The 17,500-nt window shown below is 50.0% G+C and overlaps 1 protein-coding gene across 1 annotated transcript in view; it reads right to left on the reverse strand.

Annotated features, from left to right (window-relative positions):
* cita (citron rho-interacting serine/threonine kinase a) overlaps nt 1-17,500 on the reverse strand; it is a 77,811-nt gene that overhangs the window by 38,068 nt on the left and 22,243 nt on the right. Inside the window, 4 exon segments of the mRNA XM_076283738.1 lie at nt 1-170; nt 6,696-6,815; nt 7,084-7,227; nt 7,576-7,681. The exon segment at nt 1-170 is cut by the window's left edge and continues 1 nt beyond it. Coding sequence (XP_076139853.1) covers nt 1-170; nt 6,696-6,815; nt 7,084-7,227; nt 7,576-7,681 — 540 coding nt within the window.

Consider the following 17,500-nt stretch of genomic DNA (forward strand, 5'->3'; position numbering starts at 1 on the left):
TTCTGGATCCTCTGCTGGTAGTCTGCTGCCTTCCTCTTGAGCTCCTCGCTGGTCTGCCGGGATTCGCGGAGCTCGGACTCGTACAGGTCACTGCGGCGCCGCGCCGCCGACAGGTCCTCCTCCAGCTGCCGGATGGTCACCTGCATCTCCTCCAGCTGGGCGTGGTACTCCTACAGTACGGCAAGCACGGAGGGACAATCTTATTCATGTTGTCACGTTACCCATCGAGACATCGAGATGAAAAAAATAAAAATAAATTACAGGTATGCCTTAGGGGTAAAAAGGGACTATTACACAAGGCATGAAGACTTGACTGAAGCCTTCCAAGCGCAAACAGCCCATGACAACTTCTTCTGAGTGACTGCGCTCATCAAGAGTGTAAAAGCCAGCATGACGTGTCCCTGACACAAGTCTAATTTGAAGTCGCTACACTGCAGGCTTATCCAGCTTAAAGTCAGGTTAGGCCAGTCAATTACATCCCGCGCTCCTTTAACTGCGCAGGAGTTTAAAGGGCACGAGGTCCTCGCAGAGAAGACAGTGGGCGCCGCCAGAGGTTAATTGCACTGTAACAGCCTCTCGTATATTTATATATAGCATCCATATTTAACGGCAGCTGAGGTGGCCGCCGGCCCACACTGCGTGTGGATTACACAGTGCTCAGGTTTGTTGCTGTGAGGAACGATGCTAAGTTTCAGAGTGACTAAAAATGTTGTTCGGTGGCGAGGCCGAGTCGCACAGTTTAAACACAGCTACAGCAGGGGATGCCGATAGTCAGATATATTAGGGACGTGATCAGATAGCGGTGATTACTCTTCCCACACTCATGAACAAATATTCCCTGTGCACTGGGGACTAAGTGCGAGGAGCTCGGTGTTAAACTGAGCTGGCCCAAGAGGTGAAAGATAATCTCATCAGCCATCATAAGCTGCCTCTTCGCCTATCTCCCTCTCTTTTCTCTCCTACTCATTCCCATCTCTTTTTGTCCCTCTCCCGGAGGCCAGGCTGACGGGGAGACGGGGATGTGCGGGTGTTGGGACGAGCGGCTGGGGGCTCCTCACCCGCATCACTCATCATTAGCCTTTCATTGAAACTTCAATTAGAGGCGCGACGGCACCTTCCTGCAATAAGCCGCCAGCCAGCCAGCACCAACCCCCCCCATCCCCCATCCCCCGCTCCTCGCCTTGCCTCCTCCGACAGCCGGTGGAAAGTGACTTCTGAGTGACTGGCTCACTGACTCACTCCCAGATCACAGGTACAGACGACTCAGGAGGGAGGGAGGAGAGGAGGAGAGAAGGGAAGAGAAAAGAAGAGAAGAGATGTGAGTGAAAGGAGAAAGTTCAGAGTTAGTCATACAGCTGCAGTGACATGAGGGGGTAGTGCTCAGAAAGTCTCTGCTCCACTACGCTTTGAAAACTAAAATAAAAATAAAAAAAGCAGAGCGAGTTAAAAGTCACTCCTGGGGGAAGGGGGCCCGAGTCAAATGGATTTCCTCTTTTATTAATACCAGCCTGGGTTCACTGTGACTCAACGGCAAGGATGCGAGGAGGCTAAAAATACCCAAATCAATAAAGCTGGTGGAGAGGTCAGCCTTACAAGGGCCCATTTGCACAGGTCAAGCTTTACGCACATACACACAGACCGTCTCCAAATGCCACGCGGCTCCCTCTCTCGTACGTCACGCCAGCTCATTCACATTCAAGAGCAGTTAAGACTACAGCAGTCTGTAGCACTGCTTTGCATCAGCACATTTAGATATTTATAGCAGGCACAACTGCACACACACACTAATTTATGGCTACGATGTAGTTCTTGTGAAGCTGTGACTAGCTCTGGTGCTCGCATACTGTGTACCAGAGCACTGAACTCCGGGGAATAAAATATGTGACACCTCTTATACATATTCAGCATTACAAACTGGAGAGCTACAGGAAATAAGTCAGTTTAGATCATGGACACTGCCGTTGAATTGGATACTGTTCAGTCAATTTGCTGCAAACACATCCTGGCCTTCACAGCATTATCAGTGGTGAATCTCTGGAATTCAGCACGGCCATGGACTAGGACCAAGAGCATGGTTCTGCTGCCCGTGCCGAGTTTTATCCATCTCAGTTACACAGGAGCCACTGATCCAAAAGCCACAGGAGTGGACTGGGCACTGACTGACTGGGATCCGATGGCTGCAGTGATAGAGAGCGCTCAGGTGGAGGGGAGTAAGGTGGGTCTCAGCGGGGAGTCCCTCAGCCACACCGCCCCATCCAACGCAGCGTCAATCACAGCCACTAAACCTCCACGACCGCAGGGAGAAATCACTTAAGCCTGGGAGCATGCTGGGATGAAGCGCACCGCCCCTCCACTGAGCATGTGCGAGCGTACAGCATACAACATGTGTGTGGTATGTCAGCGAGAGAGAGAGTGAGAGAGAGTGAGAGAAAGTGAGAGAGAGAGAGAGAGAGGGGGGAGAGAGGGGGAGAGCGAGGGGGAGAGAGAGAGAGAGAGAGAGAAAGGGGGTGGAAAAAGAAAAAAAGGCGCTAAGAGGTTTTGGAGGGAGCAGTCCTACTGAGAAAGAGAATGATACAGAAAAAAAGGATGTAAAATGGAAGCGACATGAAACATGAATGGAATGGGTTCAAGGTCTGAAAAGAGAAATGTCTAGAAGAGCACTAACACCATAATCCTGGCTGTGAGATACCGCAGCGCTTGGAAAAGCTAGCTACATGAGCTCTGTCATATGCACTTCTCGCAGTGCAACGACTTCATTTTGTGCACTGAAACGGAGCCCCTCTGGAGCGGGCTGCTTCATATGCGCCGCGGAGCCCCTCTGAGCCCCTCTGGAGCGGGCTGCTTCATATGCGCCGCGGAGCCCCTCTGAGCCCCTCTGGAGCGGGCTGCTTCATATGCGCCGCGGAGCCCCTCTGAGCCCCTCTGGAGCGGGCTGCTTCATATGCGCCGCGGAGCCCCTCTGAGCCCCTCTGGAGAGGGCTGCTTCATATGCGCCGCGGAGCCCCTCTGAGCCCCTCTGGAGCGGGCTGCTTCATATGCGCCGCGGAGCCCCTCTGAGCCCCTCTGGAGCGGGCTGCTTCATATGCGCCGCGGAGCCCCTCTGAGCCCCTCTGGAGCGGGCTGCTTCATATGCGCCGCGGAGCCCCTCTGAGCCCCTCTGGAGCCGGCTGCTTCATATGCGCCGCGGAGCCCCTCTGAGCCCCTCTGGAGAGGGCTGCTTCATATGCGCCGCGGAGCCCCTCTGAGCCCCTCTGGAGCGGGCTGCTTCATATGCGCCGCGGAGCCCCTCTGAGCCCCTCTGGAGCGGGCTGCTTCATATGCGCCGCCGCGGCTCACCAGTGCACACGCAGCAGCACGGAGCCAGACACTCCCCTCCCAACATGCCACTGGTCACTGGAGCGCATCCAGCTCCCTCATCGGTAAGCTCGATACGATGGGATTCTCACTGTGGAACACACACCCACGTCGTGAGCCTATGTGAGACTGTGAGTGTGTGTGTGTGTGTGTGTGTGGCCGGGGGTCAAAGCTTGCGGCTCTCATTAAAAATACATCACCATCAAGGGTAGGAGCTGAAAATCACAACCCAATGAGTGATTACTGCCAATGTGTGACATGGATTGAATCCCTTGCCTAGTGTGTGTGTGTGTGTGTGTGTGTGTGTGTGTGTGTGTGTGTGTGTATGTGTGTGTGTTTAGCAATATTCTTTAGTGAGTGGCTGCCGTCCCCACCAGCCAAACGTATGAGAGCAGATCGCCCATCTGCCCTGGGGGCTGATGTGGTGGTGACGAGGACTCAGGGGAAACCATCCTGGCCATGAGCGTGTGTGTGTGTGTGTGTGTGAGAAAGAGAGAGAGAGAGAAAGAGAAAGAGCGAGAGCGAGTGAAATAGCACACGAGGGTCAGTCCGAGGGGCTATACATAGGCCGCTGATCTCTGTCAGATCGATGGGGACAGGTAGGGCTGTGTGCGGCGGAGCAGTAGTGGAGACTGGATTGCTATTGATTGCTGTGCATCGGTGCGGAGCTGCCATGGATCTGTGTGGATCGGCAGAGGCGCGTTCATTTAGAAGGTGTAAAGGGTGGGTGGGGGTGGGGGTCGAAGCCGGGAAAACACCTCCTGTTGCTATGACTACAGGACATCTGGTTGCATGTCTATGAGACATGGCCAAGAAACCGAAGCATCTATGTAATCGTGTGTTTGTAGAGTGTGTGCATGTCTGTGTGTATTTATTTATATGACGTGTTTGAGGGATTGCCACTATCGTGTCAGAGGTAAATGATTCCTCTAAGCAGGCATGCATGTGGTTGTGACATTTTCAATCTGTGTGGCGGTGGATGAGGGTGGGGTAGGTGGGGGCGTTTGCCACCCTCCATCCCCCTCCTCACATCCTTCCCATTGCCACTACTGCCGTCAGATATGACTGTGGTTTCCGTGGAGATGGAGACCATGACTTCAAGCCCAAAATGAGTCAGTCCTCCATTTCCTCTCTCTCTCCCTCCCTCTTCTCTCTCTCTCTTCTCTCTCTCTCTTCTGTCTCAAGGGCAGAACGTGAAGAGAAAATTCTCAATCCATTTACCATGCAGAATTATAATTAAACGCCGTCACATAAATTCACACAATCACATTAAAGATAACGGGCAGGATAAAAAGTCAGCTCGATAAATAACATCCTGTAATATAAAGTGCATGTTTAAATTAAATATTTTCCACATAAAGTAATATACCAGTAGAGCAGAGCTCAGCAGTATACCTCTCAGCATGAATGTGCAGTTTTTCTGCACTACTAACTCTGATGATTTCTGAAATGATTGCTATGCCATTTCATGAAGGCCAAATGAATGTCATTTTCACTTCTATTCTGCATCAGATTATCTTAGATTAATTCTGACAAATTTGCCAAAACACACAGCAGGCAACCACATGCCGATTCCCCTCCCCATTTTCTCCCCATGGCTAAGGCTACTGTTAGATACTTATAATGAATAGAATACAGGAGCCATAACGCCACTAGAATCTACCAACACTGTACTGGGAGGGGAGGACAGTTGCTGATAACTTGCCTTGCTGTTGGTTTGTGCCTAAGGCGGTCTCAGTCTAGGTTACTCCAAGAACATAATACAGAACAAACTGTAAATCTAACCCTCATTATTGTGTATTATATTCATAACATTGTCATACCTAGGTGCCTGTGTGTGTGTGTGTGTGTGTGTGTGTGTCTCTCTCTCTCTCTCTGTGTGTGTGTGTGTGTGTCTGCATGTAAATTGCCTCATAACAAAGTTAAAGATTGGTGTTCCTGGCAAAATAACAACTCTGGCATGGCTGCTGATTCAGCGCCATCGATCCGTTGGCGCAGAGCGTGAAGACAGAGAGGGCAGAAGTGTACGAGTCTGGGGCAGAGAGTAAGCATGTTCAGCTTTGCAGCTTGCAACTCTACTTGCCCTTCAGTCCAGTAACACACACACACACACACACACACACACACACACGATTATATCCAGTGTGATGATGACTGCAGATTGCTTCAGGCTGACTGGTGTGTGTGTGTGTAAAAGAACATAACAGAAGAGAAGAGATGTTAAGGTTTAGTGTGTGTGTGTGTGTGTGTGTGTTTTGATGTGTGTGTGCGTATGTGGGTGTGTGTGGGTGTGCAGGTGCGTGTGTGTGTGTATGTGTGCATGTGCGTATGCCTAAGTTTGCACTGAATGTTGCTGGAGGGTTGGGCTTAGGTCCATTCTAATTGGTTGCACTCAAGGAAATGAACAGAAAATCCATACGACAGTTCTGAATACATCACCCACAGCCCTGTCTGGACCACTTCTGGATACTGAAAAAGGCTTTCAGGCCAAAGTCTGACATTTCGATTCAGAGTAATTCCTTCCAACAAAAATAGTTGGGAAAAACTGGGGAAGACCTTTTACCCCTTTGGAACCAAAACACATTACATACGGAACAAAAAAATATAGCTAACCTTCTCATATATAGCTTACTTCTGAAGAGAGATACAGCAATCAACACGGTTATATCAAAATATTTTGTGTAGATGGCTATAGGAACTTGAGAGCAAAGCAAAAGCAAACACTTTGTTCACTTAGCTTAGCTACTGTAGCTATAACAGTTTACTATCTCAGCTTACCTGACAACAATGAATCATATACTGCATATTTCTATATATTTTTTCCAGTATTATGCTCTGACTGAGATGAAACCAGTAATTTGTTGTATTAGTCATCTGGCTGTGTTCAAGTGGCATTGAGACAGATTGAAGAGGGAATTAGTGAGACCTGAGAGGGAATTGAGGTGAGGAGATTAGCATTCCCTCCATCAGATACAGCAGTGAGCGGGCAGGGATTACCCAGATAAGCACAGGGCTTTAATACCAACGATATGCTAATTCCTGACGCCTGTCACTACTAGTTGGAAGTAATGTTGTATGTGTTATGACTTACGCATCCCGGTAACTATGTTGATTGGTTTGTTGTTTGGTTGATACTTTTGTATAACAAGATAAACAAGAAACTATATTCATCACTAGTATAAGAGTATATTATCCAAAGTATGTTGTGTTTAGAGAATTCATGACAGGTTTCTTAGAACTGCAATTATACTATGTTTCCTGATGTGTGTATGTGTGTGTGTGTGTGTGTGTGTGTGTGTGTGTGTGTGTGTGTGTGTGTGTGTGTGTGTGTGTGTCAGCACCTGCTCCTTGATCTCCTGCAGCTTGCTGCTCTGCTCGCGGATGTCATGCAGCAGCTGCAGAGCCTTGTCATCCTCTTGAGAAACCTCCACCCGCGCCTGCTCCAAGCTGCGCTTCAGACTCTACACACACACACACACACACACACACACACTCATATTACAAAGTACTTCGAAATTCTGTGTCATTAATTTTTGATGAATCGTAATTTTTGCCCACATACATTTTGCTCAAATACACATTTTTGCCCACAGAGACAAGCAGTATTCAAAAGCGCCCAGCATTTTCATTCTTGTTTAGTACACATGGGAAGGAAGAGCCAATGCAACCTCAAAAGAATCGCACAGGCCCAGAATGGGGGGTTCTCACGACTCGAGCACTCTAACTCACGCTGCATTCTGTAATGTAGGTGGCGAGGTCTTGCTCCAGGATACTGCGTTGAGTCTCGGAGGCCTTGAGCTCCACGTCCTTCTGCTGAAGGACCGACTCCAAGTCCGTCATCTTACGCTGAAACCGCGAGATCTCCTGCTCCATCTGGTAGGCCACAAACACAAGCACCCAATCTAAATGCTTTTTACAGCCACGCTCTCAAACCCAGATGACAAGACAACGTAAAAAAAAAAAAAATGCTCTTTGCTATTTTTTTTTTTTTTTGACAATTGCCTGGCTTGTTGAATTAATTAACAAAGGCCATTAATTAAAGCTGGCTAACAAGATAAGAAGCCTGCTATGAAAGTCAGTCAGGTTGAGGACCCCATTAACTTCTCCTTAACTGAAGATATTAATAATATATTAACCATTTTAATAGAGGAAAAATGTCCAAAGTTGTCCCCTAAGGATAACTGAACACCCACATACAGACACACACAAATGCAATCATACCTTGTGACATTTGTCTTGTGTTTCTTGTAGTTCTTTGCTTTTTAGATGAAGCTTTTTTTCCATGGAGTTGGTCTTTGCAGGAGAGTTCAGGCCTGCAGCCACCGATCTGTGAGAAGAGAGAGGGGAAGATAGAAGGAAAAAGAAAGAAAGAGAGAAGGAGAGAGAGACATCAGTACGTTTTTACATTAACAGCACTAATCAGACATCTTTAATATGATGAAATGGTCTGACAGTCATAAAAGACATCACTGAACGCTGAACCATCATAGCACCGAGAAGATAGCATGACTCAGGAAGGACAGATGTGCCAGTGCAGCTACATCCCAGATACCCATCTCTTCTCCAAACACAGAGCCTTCTGACAAACTCCAACTGCCTGACAAGAGTTAAAGACCTTTTTACGTCAAACAAGACATTTTTTTGTGTGAATAAAAATCATGCGGGAAGACAATGTGACAATATTTTTTGGGTGCGGGGGTGGGGGGCTGTCAACTCAACATTTTTGAGTTGCTGAGGAGCTTTGATGGCGTGCCGAAAGAGCTCTGTCTCTCTTTGCCGAATATTAAAAAAAAAAAAAAAAAAAAAAAAAACTCACACTGACTGATGTATTGATGGGACCACTTTAGGATTAGATTAGGAGAGATACTAGAGATACAATGCAATTGATTTTTGTATTTATTATATCAAACAACAGAAAGCATTGTTCATCATCTCCTCTGTTGTCTGTGATTAGAGCAAATTCTTTTGAAGAGGAGGTGTGAGTCAGTGTGTGTGTGTGTGTGTGTGGTGTGTTTGGCATGCCAAGCAGAGCAGTCTCTTGGCCACTGTGTTCCTGAGCGTAAACAGTGTGTCTGAGATGCTTGTAAATGCGGGAATAAAGCTTTGATTCTGCTGGAGATTAAAGGCAAGAGTATGGGGTGTCATGTGCGTCTGTTGTTTTTACATGACCTACTAAAAAAAACAGGGAGAGAAGGCATACGAGGAGAAGCAATGATTCGCGATCCTAAAAAGATAAAGGTTCATACATATTTTTGTTGCTTCGTAGCTGATCAAATTGTCAGTCATGCAGTTGGCTGTTTCTCTGGTGGCTTTTTCCCATTTTATTGTTTTGCCAGAATCTTCTAGACATGTGTGATTTTGCAGACTTATGATTAGCATTTCCTATTAGCCAGCAATTTGTAAAACAAATTGCAGCTGACAAAGATTCAGCAACACTCCTTAAGATTTATGGTCTTAAAGAGAACAATCATCAGCTTCGGTCAGTGCGTTAACCACACACTTCTCAACAGTACATGGCCACTATGAGATAAAGGCCAAGCATTCAGTAGCCCAAATAGCCATGCTGCAGTTAAATTGATGCCAAACTTTGGTCCTTAAAATAACCATTTGTAGCTGACAGCGGCGCTAATTAAGGCTTGGTTGCGACTTGTGACATGAGTCAGTTCTCTGGGCCATAACCCAAAAGGCAAATTAAAAAAGCAATTTCTGGCCACACCATAAACCCCCCTGCAACTCGGCAAATAAAAATCATTTTTAGAGAGAGAGAGAGAGAGAGAGAGAGAGAGAGAGCGAGAGAGAGAAAATCAAGGCTCCCTCATGTATTAGTCACGGAGGGATAAGCCAAGAGGAAGTCATTCATGGGAAAAGGCGGAGGGGGGAATCAATCTCTGTCCTGCACCCCACAGCTATGGCCACCCTGTCTCATAAGAGGACATTTTATATATGCATGCAGACACATTAACTCCATTACTGCCAGTTTCCTGCACTACGCTGGTGTTAATGTGCGACTGCCACACTGCGGCTCTAAATGTGTTGCTCCTCGGGGCTCCTTTCCCCTCAGCGCCGGTCGCTTCCCGCCTTACGTTAGCGCTAGCCATCTCATTATCTGCCGGAGGAAAGTGCTGAGGCGCAGAGGAACACAATAGTAATGAAAAAAAGAGATTCGGCCCAGAGGAAGCGTGCTGGCTTTCTGCGGCTGAAATGCTGATGCGTCTACTCCTCTGCAGACCTCAGGCAGGGAGTGTGTGTGTGTGTGTGTGTGTGTGTTTGGGCAATGGGAGGGAGGAGGGGTGGGGAACAGCCCTCCCAACGCTGTCGCTTCAGATCCAAGGTGCTGCTTTCAAACAACTGAGTCAGGATCAGAGCTTAGGGCTGATAAGGAAGAGAGAAAAAGCAAGAGATAGAGCGGGCATAAAAACAGCAGGAAGTCCAGATGTGGCTAATTCAATTAATTAAAAAAAAAAGACAGGATTTTTAGCTTGTCAGATTTAAAGCAGAGAGAGAGAGAGAGAGAGAGAGAGAGAGAGAGAGAGGGAGAGAGAGGGAGAGAGAGACACACTTTGTCTTGGTTCTTTGGTGCTTTGCACGACTTGGCTAACACAGATCTTGGCTTCAGGCTCTCACAGAAAGCTGATCATGGTACAGCTGGAGATGGATCTGTGCAACTCCCTTTCCCAACAGAGGAGATTTTCAGTGCGGGATTGCTTGCCACCATTTTGTGAGCTGAACAAAACACTGTAACAACAATGCTAGCCTTACTTAGGCAGAGGTAATGAGCCTTGTCTCTTAATGCTACGATTCACAAAGAAACAGGCTTGAAGGAGGAGATGATGGCCATCTTCAGAGAGGCAGAAGAAGAGAAACTGTATCTCACGCTGTCTGGCACCTCCTCAAAATTGGGGCTCTTTGGCATGTCGCGGTGGCCGAGGAGAGTGTGTCACTCATAATGGATTTTCCATTTAATCACTTATCCCAGTGGCCGACACATGGAATCAGAAGAGGATTATAATGTTCTTGGAGCTATTATCCCATCCTCCTCACACTCTCACACACACACACACACACACACACACACACACACACACACACACACACACACACACACACACACACACACACACACACACACACACACACAGGGTTACTCATAGCCACAAATACACACACACAGGGTTACTCATAGCCACAAACACACACACACACACACACACACACACACACACACACAGGGTTACTCATAGCCACACACACACACACACACACACACACACAGGGTTACTTATAGCCCCACACACACACACACACACACACAGGGTTACTCATAGCCACAAACACACACACACACACACACACACACAGGGTTACTCATAGCCACAAACACACACACACAGGGTTACTCATAGCCACACACACACACAGGGTTACTCATAGCCACACACACACACACACACACACAGGGTTACTCATAGCCACACACACACACACACACACACACACACAGGGTTACTCATAGCCACACACACACACACACACACACACACACACACAGGGTTACTCATAGCCACAAACACACACACACACACACACACACAGGGTTACTCATAGCCACGCACACGCACACACAGGGTTACTCATAGCCACACACACACACACAGGGTTACTCATAGCCACAAAAACACACACACACACACACACACACACACAGGGTTACTCATAGCCACGCACACGCACACACAGGGTTACTCATAGCCACAAACAGTGTGTGTCTGACCTGTCTGTTGTACCCTGGTGTCTGAAGTCAGCGTACAGCTGACAAAACATGTTTGTCTGCGCCGCTGGATCTCACAGAGGCCTGGTGAACGTGAGAGGGCATGGGCCTGTGGTGGACCATTGAGGCGCTGCTGACCAGCGGATAGGACGGACCTGCAGCCCTCAGCCTCATGGTGGGCGACAGGGCCTAGGAGCTCCTCTCCTGATCCCAGCTAAGCTTCATTATAAGCTGGGTAAAATCCACAGGAGGGTGGCCCTACAGGGGGAGAACATGGCACTCCTGAGGTGACACTCAGGAGAAACAGTCAGAAACCTCCAGCAGGTGGTGAGAACCTATAGCCCAATACCCTCTGTAGAGATTGGTGGTTGGGGTAGTTGCGTGATTGGGGGGGGGGGTATCTAAACCACAGTAGCCACTATCATAGTCACTATGATGAGTACAAAAACGTTTTTATTTCAGACCTGGTTTTGGCTTGCTGCCTGTGTACATCACATAAAGCCTCTAAATGCACATTTCCACAGAGCCTCCTCCTCAGCGCCTTCGTCTTCTCCGCTGCAGCCCCATCCAGAACGCTGCGTTCATGCAGCTGTCAGCCTGAACAAACAGGTTCTCCCCACCGGCTTCTAGGGAGTGCAAACAAAACTGACAACACTTTGTGTGACGCCTCCAATTCCAGGTAGGGGGACCAACCGAGTGGGGGAGCTTTTTTGCATCCATAAAACATGCTGATAAAATTCATTTTTGGAAGGATCTGCTGACAGGTAAGCACACAGACTAAAAGTTTTGACTGAAATTGGCACAGAAATACCGCAAAAGCGGTAATTATGATCAAGGTAGGTATGGTGACAACTACCCTGCTGTCAACACCTTGGAAGAGCATCTGTAGCAGCACTGTCAAGTTAAAAACAAACAAATAAACACACATCAACAAACAAAACAGATCCATAGCATCTCTGGTGCAAAAAATAAACCCATCTAGGTCTGGGATGGAACGAATACAAGCATCTACTGTATCTCTAAGAAGGTGACTCATACACACACACATACACATATCTACTCTAGTTCTGGTATGGAGAGAACACACCAATCCACTAGAGCTTCTGGGAGGGAGAGAACCCCGTAGTAGCAGTAGCAGCACTCGTGCGGCAGCCACATGACAGACAGGCTGGCTGCACTGAGAGAACCCTCAGGCACAGCTCATAATACAGCCATCAGCAGCAGCTAGGGAGGAAGGAGGAGAAATAGAGAGGAACAGATTTAAGGAGGGAGAGGAGAAAGTGGAGGAGAAAGACAGAAGACAGAGAGGGCAAATAGAAAATGGAGACGGGGGAGGAAAAGGAGATAAATAAGAGCGGGGGAACGATAGAACAAACAAGATTGGGAGATGAGATGAGAGAGAGAAAAATTGCAGAGAGCAGAAGATGCTAAAGGCAAAACGGGGGAGAAAAAAACAGAGGAAAATGGAAATGAGAGAGAGAGCGAGAGAGAGAGCGAGAGAGAGAGAGAGAGAGAGCGAGAGAGAGAGAGGAGCAAAAGCAGGGAGGGGTAGACAGAAGAAAGAAAGAGCAGCGCTGCAGGAGTGAGAATGAGAGAGGTGGCCTGGTGCCGCTGGTGCAGCAGTGTTCAGAGAAAGAGGCAGCGAGCTCAAGCGGCCCTGCAGCCCAGAGCAGAGCAGCCCAGAGCAGAGCAGAGCAGAGCAGAGCAGCCCAGAGCAGAGCAGAGCAGAGCAGCCCAGAGCAGAGCAGAGCAGCCCAGAGCAGAGCAGAGCAGAGCAGCCCAGAGCAGAGCAGAGCAGCCCAGAGCAGAGCAGAGCAGAGCAGAGCAGCCCAGAGCAGAGCAGAGCAGAGCAGCCCAGAGCAGAGCAGAGCAGAGCAGAGCAGCCCAGAGCAGAGCAGAGCAGAGCAGGGGAGAGCAGCCCAGAGCAGAGCAGGGGAGAGCAGAGCAGAGCAGAGCAGAGCAGAGCAGAGCAGCCCAGAGCAGAGCAGTGGAGAGCAGAGCAGGGGAGAGCAGAGCAGAGCAGAGCAGAGCAGAGCAGAGCAGCCCAGAGCAGAGCAGTGGAGAGCAGAGCAGGGGAGAGCAGAGCAGGGGAGAGCAGAGCAGGGGAGAGCAGAGCAGAGCAGGGGAGAGCAGAGCAGGGGAGAGCAGCGGAGAGCAGAGCAGAGCAGAGCAGAGCAGAGCAGAGCAGGGGAGAGCAGCGGAGAGCAGAGCAGAGCAGAGCAGAGCAGAGCAGAGCAGGGGAGAGCAGAGCAGGGGAGAGCAGAGCAGAGCAGAGCAGCCCAGAGCAGAGCAGGGGAGAGCAGTGGAGAGCAGAGCAGGGGAGAGCAGAGCAGAGCAGAGCAGCCCAGAGCAGGGGAGAGCAGAGCAGGGGAGAGCAGAGCAGAGCAGCCCAGAGCAGTGGAGAGCAGAGCAGGGGAGAGCAGTGGAGAGCAGAGCATGGCAATCACTACTCACTCATCTGCAACAAGCTCACAGTCCACTGCCTGCAGCACCGCATCCTCCCTCTATCTCCCAAACACACACATTATTTCCCTGCAGCCCAGAGCAGAGCAGAGCAGCCCAGAGCAGAGCAGAGCAGAGCAGCCCAGAGCAGAGCAGAGCAGAGCAGCCCAGAGCAGAGCAGAGCAGAGCAGCCCAGAGCAGAGCAGAGCAGAGCAGCCCAGAGCAGAGCAGAGCAGAGCAGCCCAGAGCAGGGGAGAGCAGAGCAGGGGAGAGCAGCGGAGAGCAGAGCAGAGCAGAGCAGAGCAGAGCAGAGCAGGGGAGAGCAGCGGAGAGCAGAGCAGAGCAGAGCAGAGCAGGGGAGAGCAGAGCAGGGGAGAGCAGAGCAGAGCAGAGCAGCCCAGAGCAGAGCAGGGGAGAGCAGTGGAGAGCAGAGCAGGGGAGAGCAGAGCAGAGCAGAGCAGCCCAGAGCAGGGGAGAGCAGAGCAGGGGAGAGCAGAGCAGAGCAGCCCAGAGCAGTGGAGAGCAGAGCAGGGGAGAGCAGTGGAGAGCAGAGCATGGCAATCACTACTCACTCATCTGCAACAAGCTCACAGTCCACTGCCTGCAGCACCGCATCCTCCCTCTATCTCCCAAACACACACATTATTTCCCTGCAGCCCAGAGCAGAGCAGAGCAGCCCAGAGCAGAGCAGAGCAGAGCAGCCCAGAGCAGAGCAGAGCAGAGCAGCCCAGAGCAGAGCAGAGCAGAGCAGCCCAGAGCAGAGCAGAGCAGAGCAGCCCAGAGCAGGGGAGAGCAGAGCAGGGGAGAGCAGCGGAGAGCAGAGCAGAGCAGAGCAGAGCAGGGGAGAGCAGGGGAGAGCAGCGGAGAGCAGAGCAGAGCAGAGCAGAGCAGGGGAGAGCAGAGCAGGGGAGAGCAGAGCAGAGCAGAGCAGCCCAGAGCAGAGCAGGGGAGAGCAGTGGAGAGCAGAGCAGGGGAGAGCAGAGCAGAGCAGAGCAGCCCAGAGCAGGGGAGAGCAGAGCAGGGGAGAGCAGAGCAGAGCAGCCCAGAGCAGTGGAGAGCAGAGCAGGGGAGAGCAGTGGAGAGCAGAGCATGGCAATCACTACTCACTCATCTGCAACAAGCTCACAGTCCACTGCCTGCAGCACCGCATCCTCCCTCTATCTCCCAAACACACACATTATTTCCCTCATGTATGCCAATCACTGTCCAAGATCCTTCTCTCTCTCGAACACACACACACACACACACACACAGTTCCTCCGTTGCAACTCCGTTCCGTTGCAACTCCGTTGCTAATTCACCATAAAAACAACAGCCCCAATGCGAAATCCCACTCTGTGCTTATATTCCAGCGCCTCCTAAACAAGGTGACCGCACATGTCCAGCAGAAGACTAGGAAGGCAGACTGAAGGAACGGAAGATATACTGTAACAGCAGGAGCAGCTCCGATATCCAGTTCAGCTCAGGACTCAGAACGTGAGGGTATTTTTAACTCACACTAATTACATACAAGGCTGTTAGGAATGACAGGTAGTAATTCTTCAATTTCCACCTGTTGCTTGTTACTGGGGACCTTGCCATGCTTTCTTGGACAGCCGCCCATTACATTCCCTGGGGAGCCATCCTAGCAGCAGTCACTCACCTACAGTTACCGCTCAGGCTCTGACAGCTGATCTCAGATCAGCACTGTGTTTGCACCCTGATAACCTTACAGCAAGAGATGACAAAACTGACCTCAGATCAGTGTAATCCAAAAATGCTGGCACCCACATGAAAATCAGCAGAGCGAGGTGGGAAGGGTCAGAGGTGGGGGTGGGAGTTAGGAGGGGAAGGGGGTGTGGGGAAGAGACTTTCATGTACCTGGTGCCCACAGGAAAATATGACCACCAGGTCAAGGATCTTTGATGTATAAACCAAGATGAAATCAATTTTTCCAGATTGAATGCATTTATACATGCAGTCTGTGCAGGGAGTTCAAAAGTTCAGCATCAGAACTCTGAGTCCAAAAGTAGAAATGGAAATCTTAGAAGTGCAACTTTGCAGTGCATGCATATACCCCCCCCCCCCCCCCCCCCCCACCCCCCCCCCCCCCCCACCCTCACACACACAATCCTACTACTTCTGTCTGTTCTTTAAGCCACAAAACATAAGTGTCACGCTAACCTGGGACTACTTGATGGAAGGCGCCATTGTTGTTGAAGGTCACTGTGGGCTTTTAGCCAGCAGAAAGAGAATGTTGGCAAAATGGTACACTATCCGTCATTTAGTCCGCTGCCAATCGCCCTCCATCCAATCAGCCGATCAGACGGACGACCTCGTCGTCGGTCAGACGGATGGACGACTCGGAGGCAGCTTTTGCTGTCTGACTGGCAAGGTCGCAGCAATGTTCTCTTCTCTGCAGCTGCCTCGAATACACACATTTGAATAATCTGATTTCTGGGACTCATGGTCCAAAAAAAAAAGGCTGTCCAGAGGCAGGACTATGTGACGTCCCGCAGGGAGCGAGTGGACAGTGTGGCCAGCCTATCCGTAGCTGTGTTTTCCACCTGGCCTCTCTGGGGTGGCACAGGTGCCTTGTACCATCCTGTGAGGGTACAGCAAAGGTGACTGCGGAGGCAAACTTTTTGCAAACACTGCCAACTGCCGCTATTCGCCTTTCTAAGTGGCAACAAGGCGCAACCTGTTACCCTGGAGTCCCGGGGCAGTGGAAGTGTGTCGGCCGTTGGGGGGAGAGTGTGAAATGGGCTCCACGGCCGTCTGAAAAGCGAGGGGTTTGGGTGTCTGAACTCCTCCCAGCGTTGCCGTGGCGGTGCAGCGCTGCACCCGGAGCACTCTGATGTTTACAGAACAGCGCTGGCGAGGCTTAACGAGATTAGGGGCTCTGCTGATTTCACCAGAGCACTTCCTCTGTGAAGTCTGAAGCACTCCAATCCCTCACTCCGCTCCGGGAGACGGACAGAGATATGGAGAGAAGGAAGCAGGAGAGAGAGAGAGAGATGATGAGAAGGAAGAGAGAAAGATCGAGAGACAGAGAAAGATCGAGAGTGAATGAAAAAGGACTAACGGACCATGTTATTAGAGGTTAACCTAGGTCAACATCTACCGAATGATCAACGATGGACTCGAGGTCTGAGCCGTAGTTTTCTACCACTGTTTCAACAGTACACAGTGGTACAAAATTGGAACACACAGAGAATATGGATTGGATGAGGCGTTGGCGTTTCCTCCCTTAAGCCAGCCGAAGACACAGTGGCGCAGCATGAGCGGGCAGACCTCTGCCCACGCGGCCTCTCTCCGGCTGGGCTCACACAATCGCACACCAACAAAACACTTTTATTGATCTGCACTGGGGGAAATGATGTCGGCCTGGAAACCTCCATCCGTTTTTCCCCTCCAGCGGTAGAGGCCACATGGACACGTCATCAAGATGGCGCAAAGCTCCTTAGAGCAGGGCAGTCTGGTTGGGAGCGTGCACACACACACACACACACACACACACACACACACACACACACACACACACACACACACACACAGAGAGACACAGAGAGACACAGAGAGACACACACACACACACACACAGAGACACACACACACACACACAGACACAAACACACACACAGAGACACACACACAGACACACACACACACACACACACACAGACACACACAGACACACACATTCACAAACACATTCATTCACACACACACACACACACACACACACACACACACACACACACACACACACACACACACACACACACACACACACACACACACACACACACACACACACACACACACACACACACACACACACACACACACACACACATATTGTCTATACGGGATGAAAGAAACAAATCAAAGACAAATGGAAGGCAATCTCTGAAAAAAGAAAAACAAGTGCGCAACAAAGATCCTTGCTAATGT

This window comes from Alosa pseudoharengus, unplaced genomic scaffold, assembly GCF_046254945.1.
Source record: "Alosa pseudoharengus isolate Yale_2024_CS ecotype anadromous, Long Island Sound unplaced genomic scaffold, YU_APseudo_1.1 YU_APseudo_1.1_scf_14, whole genome shotgun sequence".
NCBI lineage: Eukaryota > Metazoa > Chordata > Actinopteri > Clupeiformes > Clupeidae > Alosa > Alosa pseudoharengus.